This window comes from Brienomyrus brachyistius, chromosome 12 (assembly GCF_023856365.1).
Source record: "Brienomyrus brachyistius isolate T26 chromosome 12, BBRACH_0.4, whole genome shotgun sequence".
Classification (NCBI taxonomy): domain Eukaryota; kingdom Metazoa; phylum Chordata; class Actinopteri; order Osteoglossiformes; family Mormyridae; genus Brienomyrus; species Brienomyrus brachyistius.
The window spans coordinates 12,161,857-12,189,543 of NC_064544.1; the positions used below are offsets into that span (position 1 = coordinate 12,161,857).

The following is a 27,687-nucleotide window of genomic DNA, read 5'->3' on the forward strand; positions in this document are numbered from 1 at the left end:
CGTTGGCGAGCCTGCTCGTAAGAAGATGCCGCACAAGATCTTGTCACATTCTCATGATTTAAGATTACTGTAGATTAGTATAGATTCCGGCGTCTGGCGCTGGTGTGCACCCAATATATTGGTTTATGAGAACAGGGTGACTCATTTGATTTTACAAAAGATGTGCGGTTTAGTTGCAAACGTAAATATTTGTCCTGTCATAGCTATGAGCATTATGTACACCACAATAAAGGATCACAGCGCAATGTGTGCGGCAAGAGTGTCATGAAATGAAATGCGGGGCAGAGCCTTTACTTGGGGGGTGTGATGTTAATGAAAAGAATGAGAGCACACTATTTAAACTAATTAGTGTACGTTTATTGGAGGGGGGGGATAAAGCCCCTCCTAAAGCGGCCCTAGGTGTGCGGCCGTGTAGTTCCAGATCACGAAAAGCACTATAAACGTAAAATTTGCCGTGATGTCCGTCAATGGAATACCGAGGGGTACTTTTATTCGTTGTATTACGGGAAAGGGGCGGAGCCAGCCTAATCCACCTGTCTGATGGGTGTAAAGTTTCCACTGGGAAGCTCCGGACGTTCAAGCGGCTTCCACTGGGCAGGATAAGATACATAATATCCCGCTGGTTCAGGACGTGACATTATTCTATATCTTTGTTTTGTTCATTTGCTTCAGCCAGAACGATTCCATCTGTTATGGATACTTCATGGCGTTCTGCGATTTTATAGTATTGCTCTGGAAATTTGGGGACTGGGTGTAGATCGCTTTGGATGTGCGCTCGCTAACAAAGAAAGGAGCGCATCTGGAGCGCGGCGAGTTCAGTGCGGGCGGGCGGCTGATGCGCCGAGGCCGCCTTATCGGACACGCTCAGCCGGCCGCAGAATGGAGGAAGATCACGTCCTGCCCGATTTCAGAGATATCGAGAGCAAGTTAGGACGCAAAGTTCCCGAAATCCTGATCCAGTCACTGATGGAGGGTTTCCAGAAAACCAAAGAGGAGAGGAAGCCGCCCGATCCCGTCAAGCAGGGAAACTCCGGTGATCTGAAGCGCCTGGAGAGCAAAATGCTGCTTTTAAAGCAAGAAATGGTGAGTTTCGGATATGCAGCCCCTCGCTCTTTAAGGACGCCGAGATCCAACCGGGTCCAGCCGCTGCAGCCGCAGCTGTCAACTGTTTGTTTGTTTCTTTTTGAGTCTTCTGAGCTGCAGACTTTTCATGCTGGTAACGTGTCGTGACCGTCAGTGTTTACCCTTTAATTGGCATAAATGCAAAATGCATTTAATATTCGCGCTGAGACACATCCTTCAAGAATAAGAGATTGTTTATATTGGAGTAACCTGACGAAGACTCCCCATGAACCCTAACCTGACCCTTCCTCCAGGTCATGAACATGTAACTCTTCCTCCAGGTCATGTGCTGCTAGGATTGCTTCTCTGCCCTAAAATTTAGTAGCAGATGAACAAACGTTCTTGGTGATTTGGATTATTTCGCGTTTTGTCATAGATAGACTTTATTATCCCTCCCCCAGTGGGAATTAAGGTTATTTTGCACATACAGTTCTTCCACACGCAAACAGTGCATTTTTTAGCATGTTTGCAAATTGTTTTATCGCTTCAGAAAAACTGCCTGTAGTTTGTAATTGTGCTACATTCACTCTTAAAATACACCCTGAGAGCTAGGATGGTCTGTCCTGTTTTTCATCATGAATGTTTCACTCCCTTAATGGAAGAAATTGTACTTATATTAAATAAAATGGCATTCTACACATATTATACAAATTGCTCTGGGTCATTGCCTTTGCTCACCGACTGAAGGCTATTGCAGTACATGGACATATGTGTGTATTCACATAGGACGAGCTGTCTGCAGTTACCTAGCGGCCGCCTGAGGCTGGCCAGGCGAAAGGTGCAGGTTTCAGGTATCACCATCACAGACTTGCGTCAGGGTTGTGTCCTCTGCGATCACGGCGGGCCGGTGTCATCGGAGCAGCCTGACCACGTCGGGTTTGAAGCTTGTGTCTGCTTTGTGCCTTTTCTTATATGGAACGTATTTTAGAACCACTACTTAAGCCTTGGTAGTACAATGTAGCATTTAGCCAAAGTTGCAGACACTGCCTGTACTTCAGTGCTGCATAGTGCTAATAATCTTGTCAATTTAAATATGGGCTACCACGCTTCTGTCGTGTTGAATATGGGCTACCACGCTTCTGTTGTCTTGTCACAGTTCCAGGCGTTAATGAGCTGGTAATGAAATTTAAAAAGCTGGTGCAAACGTGTTTCATTAAAATTTAAGTGAACTTTAGTGACAGGTTGACTGTTTATTGAGCATATGTAAATCGGAGTTCACCGTACTTCATTCCCACACTATTTTATCTTCGTTGATTATAGCTAACCCTATAAACCTTAAGGAATGCTATGGTCCTACACCTAACCCTGACACTTCGAAGTTCAAATACAACTTCTGGTTGATGGAATTAGGAGTGACGCCGTCTTCACACCGGCCTGGCTACTGCTGATGCCCTCAGCCGATTTGTTTGTTCGCCGGATGGTGATTGTGTAAGCCATGGATTCGCTTTGTAAAGTGGCAGCCCTGGACTCAAGTGCTCCTCCACATCTGCATCTTTCTTGTTTTCTCTATATTTGTATATGTAGTATATATTTAAATATCCATTGTATCGGACCACAAGACCACAGTACCACGTAAAATTTTGCTCCTACTGATGTGTGTGTATTCCATTTATACTCTTCAGTCACAGTAAACCACAATGTAATTAGTGTAACTTAAAATTGTGTGTATATACACTTTGCACCTAGCTAGTGCCGGTTACGACCCACGTTTGCCCCCAGAACTACTTGAAGGGTAGATGAGTTGAGCATTCAGAAGAGCCGCTCTGTGCACTGTTGTTGTACTGAGCTGTTATTTTTGCACTTACGGCATTCCAGTCTGGCTGTTCTCCTCTGACCTCTCTCATTAGCAGACTGTTTTTCGGCCACAGAACTGCCATTGACTGAATGTGTTTTTCTTTTCCCTCCATCGTTCCATTCTCTGTGAAATAGACACAGACATGTATCAAAGTCCTGGCAAAGCGGCTGTTTCTGAGATGCCCGGAACCACCACGCCTGTCGCCGACGGCCACGCCGGGTCCGAGATCTTAGTTGTACGCCAAGTCGCTGTGCTGTGCTGTGCGTGTTCAGTTGCAGCCACGTGATTGGCTGTTTGGAAGAGCATGTTTGCATTGGAAAGCAGGTGTACCTAATAAACTGTCCGTTGATTGTGTATCAGTTAAAGTTTAAACAAAGTTGGAACAAACTGAGGTGGGGGGGGCAGTTTCATGTTATGGTAGTTAAGGGTGCAGCATTCTTAAGAGCAGGGGTGGATAGTCTTTCCAAAAGAGGCCACAGTGTCCTGGGTTTTTTGGCTACCTTACTCTCAGTAGCCGTCTTGCATATGGAGCACTAGGAGACCGTATGTCTTGTAGTACGAACACCCTGGTTAGGTAAGCTGCACCTCATGCATCAGGGTGCGTAGGGTTTCCATTGCGAGAAAGCTGTGGAAAGCTGTTCCTGCAGCCGTCCCTGAAGAGTCTCCCCTCTGCTCCCCCCCCCCCCCCCCCCAGGCGCACCTCCGAGCCATCGATGGCAAGCTGATGCAGCAGCTACTCACCATCAACGAGGGCATCGAGTCGATCCGGTGGGCCATGGAGGAGAAGGCGGTGTTGGCCAGCCACGACGGCAGTCAGTTCAGCCTGTGCAGCCTGTCGGAGAGCCCGGACGCGTCGCCGCACGGCAGCTACAGCAGTCTGCTGGACACCAGCGACGGTCTGGATACCATCTCTGTGGGCAGCTACCTGGACACACTGGCGGAGGACACACCCGACCACGCCTCACCCTCAGACCTGGAGTTCCTCTCCGACGGAGGCACTGGGGAGGTGGGCTTGAAGGACCGTGCGCTTCGTAGGGAGCTCCGGGTCGATGGCGATGAATACTACTGTTTCGGGTGAGGGGGAGGTAAAGAGGTACTCGCCTCGCGCGAGTACTGAGAAACGCATCAGCTCCGTGCTTTCGGACGCCTGCGGTGTCGGCCGACGTTATCAGGGAACTGCTGCTGCTACTGCTGCTGCTTCTCAGGATGGGGAAACGTCACACCAGGGTTCGGAAGGACTGGAAAACACAAGCCACTGCCTCGGTGTGCCAGTCGAGGCACAAAGCCGAACAGCAACCCTGCTCCAAAGAGCTTCTTTTTATGGCAAAAACAATCATCCAGTTAGATGGGGTTCGGGGAAATGAAAGGATCTTACGGGTTTGAGTAGGATAGCGTTTTACTCCAAAGACCGTTTAGGTACCTCGCAAGCTGATTAATTATTTACAAAAGCGGGTTGAGGGAGGAATTACGTGACATTCACACTAACAATCTCCATTTTGTGGGGTGCATTTTAGAGAAGCTTTGGATCTCTGTGTGTTTTTATTAACTGGGCTATATGTGTTAGCCTGATGATGATGATAATGATGATGATGATGATGATGATGATGTAGCATCTGTGCTAAAGTGCAATTAACTTTACAGTATGTCTACTAAGTGGTACAAAACTCATTTTAAAACAAATGTATCTGCTGATCAGATGGATAGTTTTTTAAAAAATATTATTTTGTTAATCCCGATTGAGGAATCTCTCAAAGTGAAATTTAAAACGTGAAGTTAGAATAACGGCAAGATCCATGGTAAGAAGTGCCCAAGTGACCATCTGAGCTGCTTGTGCTGTGCTGACGCTCCCTGGAGCGGAGAGCCTGAAGGTAGACAGGAAACAGCACATGGCAACCAAAGGCCGAAGTGCATCACAGCGCAATGTTCCATTCCGTTGGAAAACTAAACAAAAATTAGCCCTAAATTAAAGGGCACCCTGTAATCGAGGAAGTGAGCTCCGGAGAGCATGGAAATTGCGATCCTGGCTGTATAGACTCGCTTGCTGCACAGTTTACTCTTAAATCCTCAAACAGCAACAAACTAACATTGCTTTGGTTTTACCTAATCAGACTTGATCAGCACTCGCCCAGAGTGAGTCTTAACTCCTGGACTTTTGTCCAGTGGGGATAATTGACCTTAGTTTCTTATTTAATGTACAGTTAAAGCTTTCCTTGTAAGACTACAAATACACTTTAATAGGAGTGCGAAATCAGAGCGAGGTTTACGGTATATGACTTCCGCGGTTGATACAGATGGTGAGTTTTCACATTTCACATTATTTTTCTTTTATTAACTGTCAGAGTGTTAATGTGTTGATTGTCATTGTGCCTCCTGTGTAATTGGTTGTTCTTAATTTATTGTTTGAATTATTTTTTAACTCATCGGGGCAATAAAAGATTAGTCCCTTTTTAACCAATAAATAATATATTCTGTATGTTTTTTTTCTGGAATGTTCTTTGGCTCTGTAACAGGATGGGCAGGTAGATTTTTGTCACACTTCCAGTGACCGGTGCCATAAATCCTGAATCACACCCCCTAGGACCAGTCCTCTGTGACTTCTTTCATTCTCACTTCTGCCCGTTTAAGGCTGACATGTCATCCTGCATTATAAGGTCGTTCTCAAGTCGGTGGACCTACCCAGGTTTCAAAATTAAAATGCTTAATTCTCACATTCTGATGAATTGTTTTCATTTTAAACATTTGGCGGGAGGCAGGGGGGGTTGGGGGGGGGGGAGCATTTTGGCACTGGCAGCGTAATTCACAACGAAGGATTTCTTATGTGTAGCGTTATCCTTGCCTCCGGAGGCTGGAATTAAAGCAGAAGGAGTATTTATGGCTGAAATGGATTGGCTGGCCCCCATCGGTTACCTTTTCTGTAGAGGAAAGGGGAGCAGATTCCAGACACGCTCTGTGCTTTTATTGCTGCATAAATTTGCCGGGTCACTGTAAATAGTGGAGGCATGTAATTGGATTTGCAGTCAGAATTCCCTCACGAGAAAGGCCTTGTGGGCAGGCGACGTATTCCGACTATCTGTGGCATCCCTTTAGGAGTTCCCGGACAATGGTAACACTGTCTGTTCCCTTAGCGCATTGTATTTTATTGTGAAACTCCCAAATTTTCTGTCAAGTAAAAGCATCTCCGTTTTTACTGAATTTGATTAATAAGGAAAAATTTGCAAAGGCTTGCTGTGACACTTGGCTATAGAAGGTTGATGGATGAATCAAAAGAATTTAAAAAATGTGTTCAGTAGACCGGCCATAACATTATCATTTTCATTTAAATGATTCGTTGGCGCTAGTGGTAGCCAGCAGGCTAACTGGCATTGAAAATGAGTATCAGGTTTTAAGCCTGAGTGTTTTGTGGAGTCATCTTGGACGACATTTATGGCCCATAATTGCTGCCTGGTTTTCTGATTTTTCTTTTCTGCTTCTAGCAAGTGGCATGTCGTAGGTGTTTGTTACACCGACCCAAACAAAAGCTAAAATGCAGGCTGCTTCTCCATGGGAAAAATAGAAGGAGACATGCGCGTTCCCACGACATCTGGTGAGTTTATGGCTGCCTCTTTTGGAGGGAATTCTCCTCATCATCTCCACAAAGAATGCTAAAGAATGAAGCCATGTAAGTATTGGGTTTCATTTATGCTTTGGAGAGAGAGTTTTTCCAACACGCTGGCAACGTCCTACGTAATTGTGGGATTAGCAAACTGGTTTATCGGCCTGATAACGTAACCATCCGGCATAGATTTCTTCCAGTGTAGTGCTGTGTGTGTTAGGCTTTGCTAAGGCAATATTAAAACCACTGAGTTTGACAGGGCATTTCGCAAACATTTAATACAGCTCAGCTTCTTCTTAGCCGTAAGAAAACCATCACTTTCCCTTTGAATTGAGGCTCACCTGTGGGACGCATTATGCCTAGATCTAAGTGGGGAAAATGCCTCGACTGAAATATACTCCAGGCTTTGTTTTTTTTTTTTTCAGCTGTTAGTTACTTGGCTTTCTGTTAGTGTTATTGTCCTAAGGAAACGTGCGCAAGCAGGAAGCAACCTGCTACTTCAGGTAAAGGAGGTTCACGTGTGCAGCTTGACTGATCCTGGCCTGATCCTGTCTAAGCTTGCATACCCACAGCGAGGAGGGAACAAAATACATATATCTGTTTAATTGAGCGGGAATTAATTATTTCCCTAGGGCAAATGCCTTCAGTGGCTCGTGATTAAAAATAAGAGGAACTCCAATCAGGTCCTGTAATTTGATGAAACGCATTCTTTATCAGTCCCGCTGCTGGGGAAAACTGATACCTGTGCATTGTGGGTAAGCGGTCACGGAACAGAGGGTTCACTGGTCACCCGGAACAAAGGTCAGAGAAGTCGAATACCTTTTACCGAATGACTCGCATATAGGTTACGTTAGTAAAGCAAGTTCATAAAGAATGACCTCACTGACTAGCAGCCCACTGCATCGAATCCCAATAATCAATGGTCATTTATTTTGTGAGTGGGGGGTAAAGAACCGCAGAGTCGGACTCCTAAACGTCCAGTGCTGGATGTTTAATGCTTTTCCGCTTCTTCACGACACCCTCAGCGTTTTCCAAAACAAAAGGGTTATTCTCAGCAAGTTAGCAGACGCAGTATGTGGAATCCTACAGCCTACTCATGTGCAGAAGAGGAAAGACCATTTTATTCATTCACCTTTATGCATAATTTCTTTCCATGGAACATTTATGGGGAAACGTTTTCACTGCAAATATCCCCACGTTTGATGTGACGCATTGCTGAATGGCACTCTTTAAGATGGGATATTTTCATAACAAAAATAAACAAATGTTGTACTTAAAACGCGGGCGGCAGTGTGGGATTTTTCAAGGGCATACATTAGTGTGTCCCTGGGGCCTCTTAGTGGGCCGTTTCTGCCTGACCTCCGCGGAGCCGTGCACAGGCCATTACCCAGTCGACACGGAAGCGCGTTCTCCGAAGGGTGTATATCTGCGCCTTCTCGGTCACGTTCCCACGTGATACACACTAGGTCACGTACCAGACGTTTTCAGTAAACACGACAGACTGCATGCCGATGGACGTCCTGTTTATACTTTCGCATGATCGGAATGTGCCGTCATCGTCTCGGCAAAAATGACGAACTGCGGGGCTTGGCACTCAGTCCCTGGGGTTCTCAAGCAGGTCCTCTGAAAATGAAATCATGTTTTGCTTGCCATTTACCCAAGTACATTTACACTGCTGCGTTTTACACACCCCTCTCTCTCCTTTAAGGCATAAACACACATAGATGCACAAAGGTTGGCAGCCAGCTTGGGGGCTGGGTCAGACATTTATCTGGCACCCCTGGGGCATTTTTTTTGGGGGAGTGGGGTGGCTAGGGGCCCTGATGGGGATATGGTTATTCTACCAAGCCTGCGACTTGAACCAGCAACTTTCTGATCACAGGCATAGAAGCCTAACCTGCTGAGCTATGTCCCCCTCCCCCAGAACAAAAATGTGCAGTTGGGGTGAATACTGTGTTAAGATCCCCTAGTATATTATAACAGAGGTCCTCTTACATGTAAAGCATAAACATTTTAAGTTAACAAGCCCTCACTGCCTAATATGAGGTGTGAGATATATCTGCTTTCATGGTATGATATCCATTATAATGCCCCTGTTCCCGTTCTGCCCCCGCTGTAAACCTGCACTGTACAGGCAGCTGAAAGATGAATGGATGGAAGAACATAAGGTTAGATCCTCCGCAGGACATGTGATCTCGAGTCCAGAGAATTATTCAGCAAAGCTGTGACTTTGTGCCCTGCAGAAAACCCCAGTGCTTCCTCCGCTCTGGGAGGGGGGACGTGGCACAGTGACCGCCCCTTCGGTCACGCTTCATTTAGCCGTCCCTACGGGAGAAATGACACGCCTGCTCTGCAGGTCAAACTGACAGCCAGGGAGTAAAACAGCCGCAGTGTGATTGCAGCGCCAAGACAAGCGTTCTTCCGCTGGACTCTTTCCACGCTTCTCCTTTGGACCGCAGCCGCTAGCCACGTCTGCGTTTGATCAAAGGGAGTCTTTAGCTTGCCACAGTACACTGTTTCCCAGCTGGTAGTGGCAACCTCCTTCATATACTACATCTGTGATGCTTGCATTATTTAGTTGGCTGGTATGTTGCACAATTTGCGCAGCTGGACATAAGATCAAATATGGCCCTGCTTAAAAATAGCAAGATTACTCAATAGCTGATCAGGCTTGCAACTTGCACATTCTACACGTTCTATTTACTACTTCTATATATCTTTCATTATCCTTAATCGTACTGATTAATTTAGGGAGCTCTCAGGGAAACTTGCATCATTGCCTGGATCTACTGTTGCATTGCTGTACTGCGCATTTGATAAATAAAGTTTGATTTGATTTGGTAATGCATTAATTGAGTCTCACTCGAGGGGACGGTCTCGGGGACTGGACAATATTTAGTCGCCATTTGGAACCATGCCAGCTCTTTCATGCTCAGCTCATCTTTGCTCCCGGCAATGTTAGAAGGTATCTGTCTTCATTGTAAAAAGTGAAGCGCTGAGGGCGATTTGCGGACGCTCAGATGCTGCCCTATTTGACAGACTTCAGTTCCATTTGATCCCATCCGCTGAGGGAGACTCCCTGCCTTGGATTAAAGGCCACAGTGATTGAGCCTGGAGAGAGAGAAAGACAAGAGCAGAAACTTTTTGATCTTTGTTTTTTTGGGTGTTGAATCGTTCCCTGGCTGAATTAGGAATCAAAGGCATTCATTTGTGGGTATTTCATCGTACGGCTTTCGCATCACGGAGATGTGGCAGGCAATACTGGAAACCCAAAGTAAAGCATGCCAAAGAAGGCTCGTTTGCATACAGCATGCTAACAATCAACACTCTTATCCACTCGTTTGCGTCGGAAGTGCGAGACGGATCATTAGCATATAACGCGCCCCGGTAATCCATCCCAATGTAAATCGCTATCTAATTCAATGGGAATGATGAGATTTAAAAGGGACGTGCCTGAAATAAACATATTGAGAGGAAAGTATGAAATACACGTTGATTTAATATTTCAGGTCATGGGATGCAGGAGTGTGTCACTTCAGACTCAGCTGAGCATAGCTATCCAAACCTTGATTATTATGGGTCAGCATATATCAGTTTTATAGGCCAGGCTGGCCTCGTCAATTTAAACAAAGGTTCTTGTCTGGCGAAACATTCCACTACTCAGTGGCTGTACTAGTGTATGTCTGCTTTGGGGCAATATTGGGGTATTTACTAAATATCTGTGGAGAGTTGATGGACTTCCTCTATAAATCCCCAGTAAAATTCAGAGTACAGAGAGTTTTCCCTCTGGAGGGGAATTCTGTGTTTTTCATGCACTGCTCACTCGCTACAGCAGAGACATCAATCCTGGATTTTAAATCTCTCGATTCGTCTGTCATCTGATTTTCTTCCAGCTGGTTTGAACTTTCCAGGCTACCATCCCTGTTTGCTGCTGAAAGCTTATTCCCCCACCCCCTCAAAATTCCATTGGGGGGGGGGGGGGTCTACTTTCTTCGAGATGGTATTTCAGCACCTGCTCATAAAATCACAATGCTGTCCGTAAACCACGCAAAGGTCGGTGGTGATGTAATCTGAGGGCGCTTACATGGAGATGCCTTCACGTTTTTTGATTTTTGGAAACCACTCTGCCTCCATTGACTGGGAAGTGCGTCAGACCCCATCGTCAAAGTTCATCTCTCTTACATGTAAATTATTCAGTTACATTATTACAGTCATTATGTTTGAGTTCTCTGAAGTACAGCTGTTATTTTTAGGCACTGGGAAGATAACCGACCACCGTATAAATGCTGTTTTTTCATTAATACTCTAATATGCTTAGTAAGAAATAATAAATGTGACTGTTATCCTTAAGTTTGTCTAAAAAAGTTTATATGGATTTGTGGAAATTAGCAGGAGAACATTTTAAACTGGATTTGAGGAAGCACTTCTTTACACAGCGTGTAGTTAGAGTATGGAATAGTCTTCCTGTTGTAGCACAAGCTAAAACCCTGGGTTCCTTTAAATCAGAGCTAGATAAGATTTTGACAACTCTGAGCTATTAGTTAAGTTCTCCCCAAACGAGCTTGATGGGCCGAATGGCCTCCTCTCGTTTGTACATTTCTTATGTTTTGACTGTTTTTTGTCTTTGTTCTCCTTATCAATTTTAGCTGGCATAATTAACATTTTCTAGCTGCCAATTTAAAGCCAAACTCAACACCCAAGGCCCAGATTTTCAGCTTGTATTCCTCCATTTGCTGCCAGTGCCAGTGCCAGTGGCAGCAAATGCGGTGCAGTCGTCCCACCACAGTGCAATCTTGCAGACTGACATGCAATCTTTCTGTACAGTCAGTGTCAGTCTTAGTAAGCAAGGAGGAGTTCGCTTGGCTTGAGGGAGGGTCCAGGGATCCTGCAGGATCTGGTCTTTAAGACAGCCAAGGCCGCTAATGAGCCAAGGCAATACTACTCATGTCGGTTTCTTTCCCCAGCTACCCTTATGCCTAATGTTCCTACACAGAAACTGCAAAAATGGTATTTTAAAGCTGACGGATCTCTCCGATCTGTATGGGGGATCTCGTCTGGAGACGAGATGCCGTCTGGAGTGGAAACTTCTTCAGGGGACAGTGAGGAAGTTCCATGCAGTGACTGTTTTTGGATCACTGATGGATTAACTCCTCATTTAATGCAGCACGTTTTGTACAGTGATGAGCCAATGTCTTCGGCAGTCACAGAAACTGATTTCAATGATCTTCATGCTGGTGTAAGACTATGACATTATGCCTGTCAACGTGTGTCAGCTTAGCCATTTCAGCACTTAATCTAACCTAAAATCACCGCGCGATTTGCAGCGACCATCCAATACACCCACGTATTTCTAGACTCGACCACTATTACACCTTGTTTAGCTAATCAATATCCCATTGAGTTATTTAACAAATCAAGTTGATTAATTAATAGAGCTGATACATGGAAATGCATGGAATGGCTGAACCTTTTGGAGAACACATGAAATTCTTGTTTATTTTTTTATTGTGAGACTGTTAATTACTACCATGATGAGTAGCCCAAATTTTTTTTGACTGCCTCAGACCTTTACACAGTACATTTGTACCCCGTGATAGGAAATGCTCTGTATGTCAAATGATGTCGTACATAGTGCTAAGAGCCTAAGCGGCCCCTCCCCTCCCCATTCTCTTTGCTTGGCTACTTTGACCTTTAATGACCCTTGATTTGACCTTAATGTCTGGCCCTTTGAGGGGGGGCCTGTTAAACAAAAAAAGTGGCAGACTATTGCTGGTGTGGGGGGGGGGGATGCTAATTGCTCTGCCATGTGTCTCCAGAGCCACCTGTCACAGTGGATTCTGAAACACCCCCTCCACCCCCACGGCATGGTCAGACCTGCAGCTCTGCATTGTACGGCAGACGGAGGCTGTGTCCTGCTCCTTAGAGACACCATATTAGGTGTAAGATCTGGCTCCTTGTTTGATAATTTAATTCCCATTGACAGGCTTAACTCCCCCCCCCCCAGCACTGTTTGGGCCCAAAAAATTTCTGAGCCAGCATCACCCACAGTAGCTCCGTGCGACACCATCTACGTCACGCTGATGCTCCATGAGCAGACAAGAGCTTCTCCAGTCTCCAACAGTGCTTTATGTAAATCCACCTTTCAAAAAATTGGCTCTAAAAAAAAACACAGTATTAAAATCCGTCTGTTTTCGAGTTCATTTTTTGTCATTTATCTATTTTAAATGGACAAAACCGTTCACCACAAAGCCCGACAGATCAGTGTATGCAGCATAATCACTCCTGAAGCAGAGGCACTTAGCAAGGAACACAGAGTCAAAGTTCTAACTCTGTGTGTATTACAGTAATTAAGCCTAAACTTAGCCTCTCATTGTGTGGAGGAATGTCTGCATAATTTAGGTCCAATTCACCAGGGGGACGTCCCGTCAAAACAGCAGCAACGGCAGAAACCCAGCTAAAAATAATGCGAAGGTCAATTAGTCATGTTCAGACATTGGAGGGTAAGTGCAAATGCTCGTGGTCGGGATGAGGAAACCACGTCTTAAACTCAAACGGTGTCTGCCTCTCCCCTGAAGCTTCTCTTAACCCTGGGGCAGGATTATTTTTCCTAGGAATATCCATTTAAATCACTGTGACAGCAGGAGAGAAGTAGCCGGGGAAGAAGCAAAGAGTGTCGGGTGGGTGTCGAGAGTGAGGCACTCCTGACAGATGTCTGACTAAGTGCTGATTTTTGTGCGTACGAATATATATGCGCACACACACTTACACCCCTGCCAGCAGATTCGTCAGGCTGCGTCAAGGCAGGCTACCCAGGTAGTTGCAGCTGTCTCAGAGTTCTCCACCATCCATCCTGCATCCTGCTGATGAGCCTAGCTGTGACGCACTGCTTCACTGCCAGAGCGATGATGATAACTGGATATGATGACTGCTTCCACCAATCCCAGTCTCATAAGCCCCACCTGGTTAAATCTCATCAAATCTGCTTTTTCTAGATGATGGAAAACTATGTGATTAAACTATACCATAATACAATCGGCAAAACAAATCTCTGAAGTGTATCATCTATATGTATTAAGAGTTGTTGGTACAAGAACTTCATCCTTTGTTTTGTTTATTGTTGTGTCAAGTTGTTTTTTCTCTATTATAGGTGACTTGAAAGGTAAACGAGAAGTTGCTGGGATTTCATTGGTTAATCTCCAATGGTTTCAGAGAAAATATCCAGCTTTAACTTTGGCTGGAGTAGTAACTGTGTGCTGTCTCCCTGTCCTGTTCGTGCGGTTAAACATCTGCAATCGTGATTTATCCCAGCACCTGTAACTCAACGGGAGGAAGAGTAACCTTGGGGCAAATGTATCCACAGAGAGCAGAATCGCACAAATCACAGAGCTCAGCCACCAGCCTTTTTGCCGTTAAACAAGACAGAGGGCTATACTTCAGCACAAAGGGCTACCATTGTTGTATCTCTGGCCGATGGAAAGACGTCACGTGAAAGAATTCCATCCCACGGCTCCTCTCGCAAAAACAAAGACGGACTTGACGGCTTCAGAAGACAAAGAAAGTCTGGTTTGTTTCCTTTAAATGCTCAATCATAATCACCGTGCTGTCAAATCCGTTAAAAAAAAACCCAGCGAATCACACCACGCCATTGTGTCAGAGTAGATGTCAGCTCACAGAAGCCTGCAATGAGGCAGCCACTGTGGGCTCAGTCATATCGGGTTATGAAAATGAGCTGGTAATGCACGCTCGTGGGAATGTTCCGGAACTTGGCAGATGCAGCTTTGCGGGAATTCCTCTCTGAACCCCCTGCATTCGTAGACGTGGATGTGTCTGACTGCCGTCGCTGACAGGGAGAAGGAAATCGCACGCTTTCACCGTGTGAATAATGTTATCCCGACACACAGTAATTAAAGTGAATCGTTTGATTTGCCCGCTCTATTTACGGAACAGGAAATGTCACTAAGGAATCGCGTCTCTGAACTCGGATGACAGGAAGGCCTGAAGGCTTCTGTAGAAGAACTTTAGCTCAGGAAATTATTCATGGCAGTGCTCTAAAAATGCTCATAAATATGTGTTTGCCATGTGACAGCCGGACTGAATATATTGATCTTTAATGGGAGAAGACATATTTTTCGCCCACAATTCTTTGTTAATGCCACAGTTTTCATCTGATCCCACATAAATACAAACCAGCAGGGAAGACTTTGACAACCTGGAGCTGGGACTCCAGGCTTAACGGAGAGCTGTCCTAGTGACGGATCATCCGGACTGTACTTGATGAAGGAATGGGTGGATGTCAAGCAGGTCCTACGCCCAAATAGGTGGCTACCTCACCCACTCATGACTAATCCCTCTTCTGGCCGCACCATGCTCATTGCTATGCAACTGTGCCAAGACAAATCCGGATCTCATTTCGTTTAGTTTGTTTTCTGGGCATGATGGTGGGTGGCTCTGTAGACAGATCAGGTGGTCCACCACTCCCCGTTGAATTATGGGAGTTCCGCAGATGAACTTCGGAGTAAATGATAATAAAAAGTATGAATGACAATAAATATCTCCAAAGTAACTTATGAAGGAAGTCTTTTCTTCCTTCTCCCTACAGTGAATCAGACGGGGGGGGGGGCGGTGTTTGTGTGCCTGCTTGTGTGTAAAATAACTCCTGCCAAGCAGAAGACCATGGCTCAGTGCTTCTGAGGTGCTGACCTTATCTTCAAAGAGGACCAGAGCACACCGGTTTGCCTTTGAAGCCCACAGCAGGAGGAGCCAATTAGTAAGGTGTGGAGACGATGGGTACACTTCAATCCCCTGTCCAGGACGCCGCAGCACTACACACAAGTCACTGGCAGCCATAGAGCAGCATGGGGCTCCTGATTGTTCCATGTAGAAAGCTTTGTTTTACTTCGCCCTTCCTATAATTCTGTAAAATTCCTTTTAAATGAAAAATCTATATTTAGAACATTTAGCTGGAAAATCCCAAGTGAAGATGTATCCCACCAACCCATTAAAGGTTTAAGTGTTGAGCCAGAATCCAGACCACATATGACACATCCTGCCTTGAACACAGGCGTGGTGGGCAGACAATGACACGTTCACTCCGGTCTCACGGCGAAATTCGCCTTCGGTTTTCTTATTGTTTTATTTTTCTTTGTGAAACCAAAACCTCAATTCTGTCGGGGAGATACTTTCACAAGTGTCACACATGTAGCGTTATGGCATTTACAGCACTGGGGAGGGGATATGAACATACGGTGTGGTAGCCTTTGTCGGGGTTAGCCTCATTACCCGTCACCTGATAGGGAACGTTTTGGTTTCCATCAGGGCGATATTATTTGAAGACATTGTATCAGTTGTTAGTACAATATTCGTCCTGTGGCAAAAGTCATGCCTCTGAATGACATCTACAGTTTTAACTTCCTGCTTATTATAAAATTATTCGGACAGGGCTCTTACACAAAGTGATCTACACTTTCCTCCTAGTTATAATGTTAGGTATTTCCGTTAGCGGTACTTATGCACGGCCCACCCACATACATAGATGTATAATTTTCAGGTTACGAGTCTGTGAGCTTAAAAAGCATTCTACCGCATCCACTGTCTACACCCTTGAATGAAACCATAATGCATAAGGCGTGAATCTTGCAAATTCCTTTTGGTGTGTCAGTGTTAAGTGATACTGGGCAACCATTGTTTTTTTTTCTTTTCAGACTAAACACCATTGGGGCCAAGTAGCATTCTACTAGCATCAGCGAGTGTGGCGTGAAACAATGCAATTCCGAATAATGTAAGCTGCGCACGCTTGTGCACCTGGGAGGGGATCTCTCTTTGAGGCCATTACGAAATTCAATTGACGACTTTTACTGTCAGAAACATTTTATGCTCAGTCAAATCACAGCCAGTGAGACAGTTACCTTGGAGAGCGAATTGCAACATTTTGTCCCAGCAGCTATGTTTTACTGAGTTATACAGACAAGAGATGGAGAAATGTGTGAATATCAGGCACTAATTTTCAAGGATCCCTGTATCTGTAAGAACAATTCCCAAAAATCGCATAAAAAGTGCGCAATGCGTAAAGGCTTTGGGACAGAGTTTGGATTGTTGTACTGTTAGGCTTCTACATCTGTTAGACTATTACTGGGATTAAACTATTGGTATTTGTTTGAAAGGCAGCTGTCGAAAAGGTGGAGTCATAGCCTTGAGCGTAGAGTAACCACAGTCTAATTAATCTGAACCGTGTTCGGAAAATGTGCCGTTTGTGTTTGCGTGATCTCCAATTACTTCAGGTCGTGAAGTTCCTCCAGTAGTTTTCCATAAATGTTTTCTGCATGTGGTTTGGCACCTAGGACCATGCTGCAAATGAGCAGCGGCTGCAAGTTAACCGAAGGGCATTCTAACCAACTCGTACGTTCCTTGAAAATGAGGCTTTTGCCAGGATTATGAGGCAAAATGGAATATTTTAAACTCATTTTCCAACAAGCACCAGTACATTTCTGCAATTTTTTCATTGGATGTGTACAGATGGAAATTGTTTTACCCTGGAACTGGCGTCACAGCCATACAGGCAAAATCTGAGGTCTACACTGATATGATGTTAGCTTTGCATACTAGCTAGTGCTGTAGCATTGCTGCTATAACACAAAGCATGTTAAAAACGATACAGTATTGTGTAAATAAAAGTACAAGTACAGGTACAGGTACAAGTGCTATTTGTTCAAGTACGAGTAGAGGATTGTTGGAATGTTTCTTTTCCCATATCCCAGCTTCTCTCCTTTAAGGCGTATACACACACACACACACACACACACACACACACACACACATGCACGCACACACACACACACACACACACACACACACACACACACACACATACATGCATATATGCAGTAGGAAGCAAAACCTGGGGTCCGAGCCCAGGGTCAGGCCATTAATCCAGTGCCCCTGGAGAATGTCATGGATGACAGGCCTTGCTGGTGTGGAGATGTGACTTTTCTGCCAAGGGCAGGATTCTCACTGGTGATCTAACCCGCTGAGCTGCACACTGCCCTCTAGGTCAAAAATGAATATGTGTTTCAAAAAATAGAAATCCAAAAAAAGGTGCGACTGGGAAATTGTACTATTTATCTTGAAGCAAGCCCTACAATTTCTGTTTGTCTTTTTTAGATATGATGATTCTGGTTTGTTAAACGTTGAGTGTCTTTAAATGCTAATTGAATCACACAATCTACTCCTCTCCAGGTAGATAATTTCCTCTCTAGCTCTGTGACTGAGGAACATGAGTGCTGAAAATTGACAGAAATCTTTGACACAGAGACCATCTACAATCACCAGCTCTATGCTCCATCTTAGGTTTTTGTCCACTCTCAGCTTTCCAGATTGTCTTACTGTGTTATGTGTCACGTCACAGGCAAAAACGGAGGCGAAGGCAGGTATGGGGAAATACAAATGGGGCTTTATGAAATGCAACTACAGGCAGGGCAAAAGGAAACGGACCGCAAGTGATCAAAACAGGATAGGGAGGGTTGGGCGAGAGCACAGGGCACACTGGGGAGTACAGGCAGGAAGCAACATCAATGACTGGACTGGGGAGCTCAAGACAGGGAGGCTCTATATACATCACTGACGAGGGAGCAGATGAGAGGCACCTGGGGTGATCCACACAAGGGCTATAATGAGAGGGAGGATTAGACAAGTAACAGGTGTGGCTCATTAGAGCCACAGAACAGAGAGAATGCGGGGCTAAGGGATGCAGGGCGTGACATTTCATTTGCGATATTTCCAGTGACAGGAATGGATAAGCAGCCTCACTAAATTGTCACTACAGAAACAACTCTTTTCCTGGTAGAAAGCCATTTCGCAAGATCCCAGTATCTGAGTGGTCGTTTTGTTTTACATGGTCAGATTAACCTAGGTAATTCAGTGCTTGAGATTACGCCCACATGAAGTTACACTACTGAAAAAGTGAAGCCTTCATTAATAGAACTATTATACAGTCAAAAATGAAATGAATGTTTTCATTGATTCCCATGGAACATCAAATGTGAGCTTCATGTAAAAAGCCACAAAGAAACACACTGGATTTATCAACCTTTTTTAGTGCCTGAATATGACATTACACAGCAACAGGCTTTCTAGTAGCTAATTTGTCACTGGGCTTTCTACAGGAAGGTTTTTCCTGACAGACTATGGGATTTGGTACAAGTGATCTTTTTCTTTCTTCATGTCAGTCGTCAGTGGTGAGGAATGTATTTGAATTCCAATGATCTTCCAGACTGGAAATTTATGCCTATTAAAGACATGACCATAATAAAAAAAATAAAAGGTGCTCAGCAATGCGAATGCACGGCTTTGAGGTAGCCATACCTGACAGATTTTATGGACATTACCTGAACGGTAGTCTTAAATGTACAGATAGATTTAAGACCCTATGGATGCATCTTCAGCTCAACCGAACCATGAGATTTGTTATAGTACAAATGAGTAAGCAAAGTCAGTGTGAATACAAATGACACAATCAATGTTAATTGTACAACAAGCATATTTGCAAGTTCTAATGGAAAATGACCCTGAACGATACAGGAAATAAACTGATGTGTCTTGGAATGGGGGAGGTCTTGGGGATGAGGGGAATGAGAGAGAGGATGAAGGAGAGATTGGGTGAAGAGGCCCAGGTCTTGTGACTCTGTAGGGTCATTTAAAACGTTTGTTTTGTATGTTATTTGGATGTCTGAAGTATCCCATGGGGGCTGATAAAAATCGTCCAGCTCCACCCTGCAATTTCCACATCCCGAGAGTCTGTTTTCTCTCTGAAAAACCATGGTTTTCTCTGACCCCTTGACAGTAACACTGAAATATTGCGACGAACTCACAACCACCTGGAGTTACTGCCATAATCAGAGAGTAATGATACCGCATCTTTAAGACACGAGTTGCATCATAAAAAACTTAATATAGGGGTGGGCGATTCAAGCATAAGGAAAGTGACGTATTCAGCACACAGTTACTTTTTGGTGGCCAAGCGGTGGCAGTGACGGCACGGGGTAGTGAGAGAGCTCCGGAAATTTCCCCACGGTGACCCAAACAGCAGCGGCTGCAGCGAACAGAAAACAAGCGTCACCTGCTTATCTGTTTTTCCACGATGCGCTTCGTCACATCCACGAGGGGAATGTGTTTATTTTAGGAACCGCTACCCAGAAAACGCATTAATAATTCAAAATGCCTGTTCGAGCAGAAGGAAAGTACATGTGCATCATTTTGTACACAAATAGATAACCAGACACACAAGTAATAGTACCATGCATAATGATAATCCTTACCATATAATTATTTCGATCTCTGACAGAGGCTTTGTTTTGCCACAAAAGCAGAAACCAGCCATTTGTATTATTCAGTAAGAGTGTCTTGCGTAGCTGTTGGACAACAGATTAAACTGTAGATTGAGGCCAGGATTGATTACATTTAGCCGTTCGTTCGTTCGTTCGTTCGTTCGTTCGTTCGTTCGTTCGTTCGTTCGTTTGTTCGTTTTCCAGTCTATTTACTTAATGGAAGGCCGTACCAAGTCTATGGACAAATGCAGAAAGCACAGGGAATAAGGCAGACTGTTCCACCCACACATGGCACAGAATCACACACTAAGGGCAATTTGGAGATGCCAAATAAGGCATGTATAACATAAAACTGGAGTAAAACTGGAGTAAAACTGGAAACCCACACAAACACGAGGAGAACATGCAAGGTCAACACACCCAGAAATCAGACCGGAGTTATGAGACCACTGTCCTTGAATATTTATTACTGTGATAATTATAAAGGAACAGTATTTTTTTTCAATTATTCTGGCCTCTCTTTTTAGATTAGATGTAATTTATGATGTAGGCCCAAACCATCTCATTAGACATCTTACTGTGAACATACCTTTTGGCAGTGTGTCTGCTTCTTCATAAACATCCTGTGAAGCCTCATGCATTTCATTAGAGGATGAAGAATTCTTGGGCCTGAACTAATGAAAACATTACTCTCTACTGTCATAAAAAGTGATAGGTTGATGCCAGGCTGTTGACAGAGTCAGTCTGATTAACAGTTTATCAAATAAAAAAAAAACACACCTATAAAACATGCCGAGACAACCAAATAGAGCTGAAACTATTAAGTAGGAGTATTTTTATTTCGCCACAGAGATGACAGCTAATGAAAAATTTGAGGTCTCGCTGTGCCCATACATGCGTCTGCGGGAGTTGAACTCCAGGAACAGGCACGCTTCAACCTCTTCCGTCTCCGTTCACTTTGATTTTTTGTTCAGGAACAACGGAAGGAGCTCAGCGCAGCCTCTCCAGACCTGACAGGGCGTAACTCGTCACGCTTCAGGGAGCGTTCGGCAAAAGGCCGAGAGACACAAGGCAGGAGAAGTCCATCAAGGAGCATCGCAGGAAAAGGTCACGGACACCAGACACTGATTCACGGGCGATTTGGGGCTTAAGGGACTTAGGGAAAATGCCAGAGGGAGATGCCTGCAGAATCGGGGACGATGTGGCACTCAAGTGACTCAGCCTGACCCGTCTTGTGTTCTTAATGACACATACTCATGTGCAGGAACTGGCCTGTTTGCTTGGATCTTTACGCGAGAAGCACAACCTCTTACGCTTAAGCTGAACTGGTGCCACAGCTGCCTTTGAGGTACAGAAATATCCTGAATTCCTGACATAACCCCCAGAAAGCAATAACCTGTCAGTGTTCCCTTCTACCTGCAGCGTACCTGTATTCTTTGTAATCTTTTACATTCTTTATATGTCTATATCCTTGTGCCTTACATCCATTCAGTCTTTATACCTTAAACCTGTAGCCTTGACACATTACACGAGTAGCTCTTATTCATTTTAACCAGGAATTTACATAACTGGTACTTAAATACGCATTTACTGTGTAAAGGATGAGAAATTCTTTTGCATGGAAATTTCCTTTCATAACAGTGCAAATGCATATACAGTATAGTGCAAAAGTCTTGGTCAGCCAAAGAAAATGATGTGCAAATGATCTTGATGTCGCTGCAAAGCTATGATGTGGTGCCTGTCAAAGTGTGTCAGCTTAGTCATTTCAAACCCTCTGCTAAAATCACCCTGTTGTTTCCAGCAGCCTTACAGTGCACCCATGGATTTTTTTTGTCTCGACCGCTAGCACACCTCATATAACTAATCAATATCTCATTGACTTTTTGTAAGTTAATTACTTATGTAAGCCGGTGGTGAAATTTAACAAATACATGGAATGGCTGAGGTGCCCCTGAGCAGAGGTTTGGGAACTGAAGCGACGTTCATCTAGCCATCCAACAAGGTATCAATACGTTTTTGGAGAACAGAAGAAATGTAACTAGATTTTATTGCGTTATCATTAATCTGCATATGTTCTAAGTGTGTCTTTTATTCTGACCACATGTGCGCTTACTACCCAGATAAATAGCTTTTGCACAGTACTCTACATCTCATACTATGAATGCATACTTGAGTATCCTGATTATAACCAGTGTTATTAAGCTGAACTGCTATTTCTCCTGAGCGACTTTTAGAATAATGGTTAGTATCCCCACCTGTTACGCATCGGAGCTGGGGAGGCACTATTTGTGCGGCCAGCGTGTGGCTCGATGGCTTTGACCTCTGCACCTGTGATCGGAAGGTCACCGGTTTGAGCCCCAGCCTTTGCAGTATAGTTACTTTCCCACTGGGCCCCTGGGCAAGGCCCCTAACCCTCAAAAGTGGTGCTGGGTAAATGGTCTGAGCCTGTGATGCTTGAAAAGAAGAACTGCATGGATGCATGTTGTCTGTATTTTCACCACTGCACAAATATAAATTAGCACAAAACACTGCATTTATCGCCTACTTTATGCTTACACCTGTGCATCTTGTGTCTGTCTAGACCCTAGTCGTCTGCCTACTGTCATGGCGTCTCTACCTGTAGCGAGCTGTGCCTTCACACGTTTCCACCGGCCTTAATTGTGTTGTAGTAAATATTCTGGTTCTGTCCTTGTGCAAATGTCACATAAAGCATTCGTTTCAGGTAGCGGTGACCGTCGAATTAGTCATCTCCAAAGGGAATAAGAATTAACAGCCCCTCTTCTTTGTAGTGGGAGTTCATCACGCTTCTGTTCAAGTGACTTTTTCCTGACTACATCAGGTAAGAGCTGTCGTTATGTGCCTTGATATCGCTGTTAATCTGGTTCTTGGGGTCCCACAGCCGGTCTACGTTTTTGCTCCTTCCAAGCTGTTGGACAGTCCACATTTTTGCTTCCTGTGGGTCCCCGAGGACTGGATTGGGAAACGCTGCTGTAGACTGTGATACCAGTCCAGGCCCAGGGTTGATGCTGATGGACTATTTAGTTTGTAATAAATAAAACAGTCCTCTTCAGGGGAAGATCATGGGTTTGCCTGTGTTCAGGTCACCCCTGCTGTCACGCTGTGCTAATGGAATTTTGGAATTTTTTTTGGGCATAAATTAACATTGCATAACTCCTGGGGTGGAGCTTGTTAGTGAGCATGTTAGTTCATCTGATGCATGTCACTTATAATGATCTCTGCTGACAAACATTGTCCATTTCATTGACATTATATGCTTCTGAATATATAATTGAGTAAATCAGACATTATGTATGTATGTATGAATGTATGCATATATGTTTGTACGTATGAACTTATCTATCTATCTATCTATCTATCTATCTATCTATGACAAGTATGTTAACGTTGTACGTTACTGTTTCACAGCATTATATACACCTGCTGGCAGTCCGGACAGCACTGTATGGCCTGCAGTGATGTTTTCACTGGCTTTCCATACCTTCCATGAGTGTTGCTCCGGTGCTGTTGTAATCCAAAACTTTTTAGACTTTTTCAGTGAGCACCATGCTATGTAAACATTGGCACTGGTGAACTTTATCCGGTGTGACATAATCGCACCTTAATTAGTTTGCGTCAAAGATATCACGCCTTTGTAAGATAATAGATGACAATGCAGTGTGACGAATGACTCCGTAGAATGTCATCTTTGCCTTTTTTTTTGTTTCCACTGAAGTGTAGGAATGTGTTCATCATCTTTTTATATTATGCTTGCGGTTTAGAATAAGAGTAATTACAGTCGTTATTGTTTCAGAGGTCTCTTTCAAGCAGAAGACATGCAGGTTATGATCAAATCCACATCAAAACAACCACCAGAGTGCGAAGACTGTTTCCAGAATGTGGCAACTCCAGGTCTTGATAATCATCAGCTGAATTTTTCCTTTTTATTCAACAGCGCCGCACTGATTGAGTGACCCAGCGAGTGTAGGGAAGGTGGATGGACTTCTAAGAGCTGATTTCTGGAAAGAAAAAGTCTTCTGGAGCCAGTACACTACACTATCAGAAAAAAAGTACCATTTTGTACCTTTGAGGGTATAATTACTTGTTGCAGGGGCTGTACCCTCGAGGGTCTGCCAATTATACCCTAGCTCTATGTAAATATACCTTTTGAGGTACCAGTGTGTAGCTGAACTTCTACCATGTTCTCCACAACAGACTAGTTACTTTCATGACTCTTTATTGAAACTGCCTCTGAAGCAGATGTCACTAACCCATTATGTTAACATAATTAGGGAATCATTTTTCATTTAATTGATAGCTATTGAGTTTCTAATAGAAAAAAAATGTTAAGATCTTATTAGGCAAGTATATACTACAAGCAATGTAAGTATTATTTAGAGAAAGGTTTTACTGATGTTATCTGGATATTTCTTGAACAGTAACTATCCCTTAACTTAAAACCCAGAACTTAATGATGTTTTTCCATGTGTTTGTCCAATTTTTTTTATCTGGTCTGAATCACAAAATACTAAGTCACTGGCTACACCAAGACTACTGAACTGAACCTTTGTGTAACATTAACAAAACCTGTCACGCAGGCAGATTTACGACGGAGGTGACAAAGTACTGATTGTTAAAACACGTACACCCACGACCATTTGGGGAGAGCAGGACAGAGTGTCAAAATGCTTCCTGTCAAGCTTGGATTTTCACCGGCCTGCTTCGTAGGAATGATTCATCACACTGAACACCAAAGGGTGTTCTGGAAAACCACGTTGATTCCACAATTAGATGTCTACTTTACAAAGAAAGACAAAATCCCCTGAAGAACCTGTCCAGGTTGTTTTTTCGCATCAAAAATTTTTCCAAGGAACATATCAAGTTCTTTTTCTTTAAATGCATAACAGAAATGATGCATAACTTAGTCATTTCTTGATTTTTAACGGAATGCGCCAGAACAGTAAACAACATTCAGGAAGTCATTGATTTAGGCAATATGTTTGGATAATATACGAAGAATATAAACACACTTTGTTTTCAGGGGGAAATGGTCAAATAAATGCAAGGGTTTTAAAGAAAAAAATAAATTGTTCCTGCTTTTCTGCATCTTGTACTTTTCCCCGGAATCTGAACTGCTTGCTTAAAATTGTTCGGCTGTCCAGTGGAGCATATCATGGCCTCTCTGTCATTTCCAAAGTCTTTGCCCTGTGTTGTACCAGGACTGGCCAAGATGCTCGCACAACGCCACAGTTAATCACTCGTGCAAGTATGTCTTTAGCCAGCACATTACCCCTAACTTTCAGGGCGTAGTTCTGACCGCAAATAGCTAACTCGCTTATCACCGATCAGCCTGTACACGTCTCGGATCATTACTGCGAGCGTTGCTGACAGCTCACAACAAACATGAGTTGAGAGCCAACAGAAACACATCACTGTTTGGCAGAACACAAGCTTGAGTTTCATAATACTACAGTACAGCACCTGTAAAATGTCCATGCTGTTAAAGGTGTCACACTGTTTGGGGTGGAGGGGGGGGGTATTTCTTCTTGCAGTTTTGTTCTCTTGATCCTTGGGTATGCTTCCATACATTCTCTCCCCAGTGACCTCAGAAACCGGTTGGTCAGACCTGTTTTTGTAGGCTTCTCTCAGACAGAGAGCCTTTCATGTGAGCGGTGGAGATGTGCAGGCTGATAACGCGAGTGCGATGACCTCATAATTAATCCACTTATGTGCCTCGTACAGGGCGAGGCGTTCCTGCCGCCGAATCGATGCTGAACATAGCAGCGTGTCGCTGGCCCCACCCTCACTGAGATCACGGTGCATGCCGGGGCAGGCTGCGGGCTGCCAGTCAGTCGAGCGCGCATTCAGGGGAAGGCATGCGGTTAGGGAAGCTGCAGCAGGAGTCTCAGGCCGGGGGCTAACGTAGCGATTAGCCGCGGTCCGATACAAGTTCAACTGCCACTCCCCCCCAGCCCCTCCCTGAGAGATGCAGCAGTAGCCATCAAATCTGTCCTCTCCAGCTGGGGTAGCAATTTTCTGCCCCGTTTCTTTGTAGCACAAGATAATTATGTTTCCGCTTCATTGTCGTCCAAGAAACTCTTTTCCACGACCACATCAAGTTATGGGCCGTCGCTGTACGTCTTCGTCTCCCTGCTACTCTTTAGGAGACCCGAATCCATTTCAGTAATGCCGCACCTTCTGTTCCATATAAAGAGTACACACTATTCAACCTTAAATTATACATATATCTTTAATTTTCCAGCTGAACTGGAGAAGATCAAGCTTTGCAGTGATGCTGTGACTGATCCGCAGTCTGCTGTTAAGGTTTGTAATGTTTTTTCAGCATGACTGCTCACTTGGATTCCTGGAACTAAAGAGTCTTTTTCTTACACCACAAGAAGACACTTGCCTTACCCGGTGATATTGTTTGCTCACAGCGTTTGCCTAGTCCTGTCATTCACGTACCTCTGAATAGAACACCTGTTGGTGCGTGTATGTTTTTCTGTCTTGTGGGGTCAAATGTGAAAGAAACACCTACTTTCTATCATTTTCTTTGGGGGGGGGGGTTGAAAAAACAAGACAAATGCATAGTTATAATATTTGGTGGTTTGGGGTTAAAGTTCATTAGTTATGTGCAGAGGGTAATTGTTTGTATGTGCCTGTGTGTGTGTGTGTGTGTCTCAGCGCTTTTCCACCGCACCAGGTACCGTACTTTTGGTACTTCGAGAAAGTACTTCAATGTGTTGGTTTTCGACTGGTGCAAAAAGTGGTACCATCATCAAATGACATCACAATGCCAGGCGGGTATTTTGTACTGAATTTCTATAATGGCTGTAGTATATTATAGGGCTGGAATAAAGGCATAAAACTACATTATGTCTGTCCAAGTGCTCCAGCTTAGCCATTTCAAAACCTCCTTTAAAATCACCCCCATATTTACAGTAACCATCCATTTTTTTTTCTTTCACTTGGCCATTACACCACCATGTCTGGCTAAACAAAACTTCATGGAGTTACGTAGTAATTGAATAAGTTAATTCATTGAGCATTAATGAATTCATAGAATGACTCGGGTCCTCTGTAGAGAGGATTGGGAACTGAAGCGGCGTTCATCTGGCCACCCAACAGGGTATCAGTGACTTTTTGGAGACCGGAAGAAATTCTTGCTAGTTTTTATTGGATTACTCTTAAGTTGCATATGATCTAATGTTAAATTGTGTCTTCTGCTCAAGCAGACATATACTTAGTACCCAGATAAAATTAATGCTTCAAACATTTTCTTTGACTATGTAAGACTTTGTCACAATACTGCATGTGTATAGTGGAACCTAGAGACATTATTCTGAGTGGAAGTTCTTCATGTTTGTGGCCTACAGCTCACAATACTTTGCTTCTATTGCTAATTGCGTCATAAAATTTATGAACCCTAAGCAGCAGACTAGTTATTTACCCTTTAACTATTACCTCTGATACTAGTACTAATTATAGTTTATTGCTTTTTAAATCTTAATGGGATCATAAAATATGCATTACTACAACTGTCCCAGTATTTGAACTATGCTAGACTTTTTGGCTAGGATAGCCAATCCCTCAATTGCACCATGCGACCACATTACAGCCAGCACTCGCGTCCCTGTTCCTGATTGCTATAGGAACCGAAATAAATCCAGGCCAGTTTGATTCTGGTTTTGACTGGGATAAGCTGTGCAAAAATTTAATTGGACGTCTGGTGTGCTCTTGAAAACACTTTAAAATTAGACAAAATCTCAGGGCCTTTGTAAACAAGCCTTTTCCGACCTTAAATGAGTTGTTAAATTGTAAATGATGCGGCTGTTTATTTTAAGCAGTCTCATGTGCCTCCA

General features: G+C 44.0%; 1 protein-coding gene and 1 long non-coding RNA gene across 4 annotated transcripts; both read left to right on the forward strand.

The window, feature by feature from the left end:
- The first annotated feature begins 400 nt into the window (after nucleotides 1-400).
- On the forward strand, nucleotides 401-5,625 carry LOC125704883 (leucine rich adaptor protein 1-like). Its single transcript, XM_048971023.1, has 2 exons — nucleotides 401-1,083; nucleotides 3,612-5,625. The coding sequence occupies exons 1-2, from the start codon at nucleotides 880-882 to the stop codon at nucleotides 3,993-3,995; spliced, it is 588 nt and encodes a 195-aa protein (XP_048826980.1). The 5' UTR covers nucleotides 401-879; the 3' UTR covers nucleotides 3,996-5,625.
- A 113-nt stretch (nucleotides 5,626-5,738) lies between these two features.
- Nucleotides 5,739-24,302, forward strand: LOC125705267 (uncharacterized). 3 transcript variants are annotated; one of them, XR_007381459.1, is made up of 4 exons: nucleotides 5,739-6,575; nucleotides 20,803-21,176; nucleotides 22,618-22,667; nucleotides 23,781-24,302. It is a non-coding gene; the product is annotated as an uncharacterized LOC125705267 (long non-coding RNA). The 3 variants fall into 3 exon arrangements; XR_007381458.1 differs by having other exon boundaries at nucleotides 20,803-22,667; XR_007381460.1 differs by lacking the exon at nucleotides 5,739-6,575 and adding an exon at nucleotides 16,228-16,287 and having other exon boundaries at nucleotides 20,803-22,667.
- The last annotated feature ends 3,385 nt before the right edge of the window (nucleotides 24,303-27,687 follow it).

Bases quoted from the DNA above. Each gene is read 5' to 3' on its own strand.
- LOC125704883 (XM_048971023.1), top strand. From the start codon at position 880: ATGGAGGAAGATCACGTCCTGCCCGATTTCAGAGATATCGAGAGCAAG. The intron at 1,084-3,611 runs GTGAGTTTCGGA...CCCCCCCCCCAG, and splicing joins TGCTTTTAAAGCAAGAAATG to GCGCACCTCCGAGCCATCGA.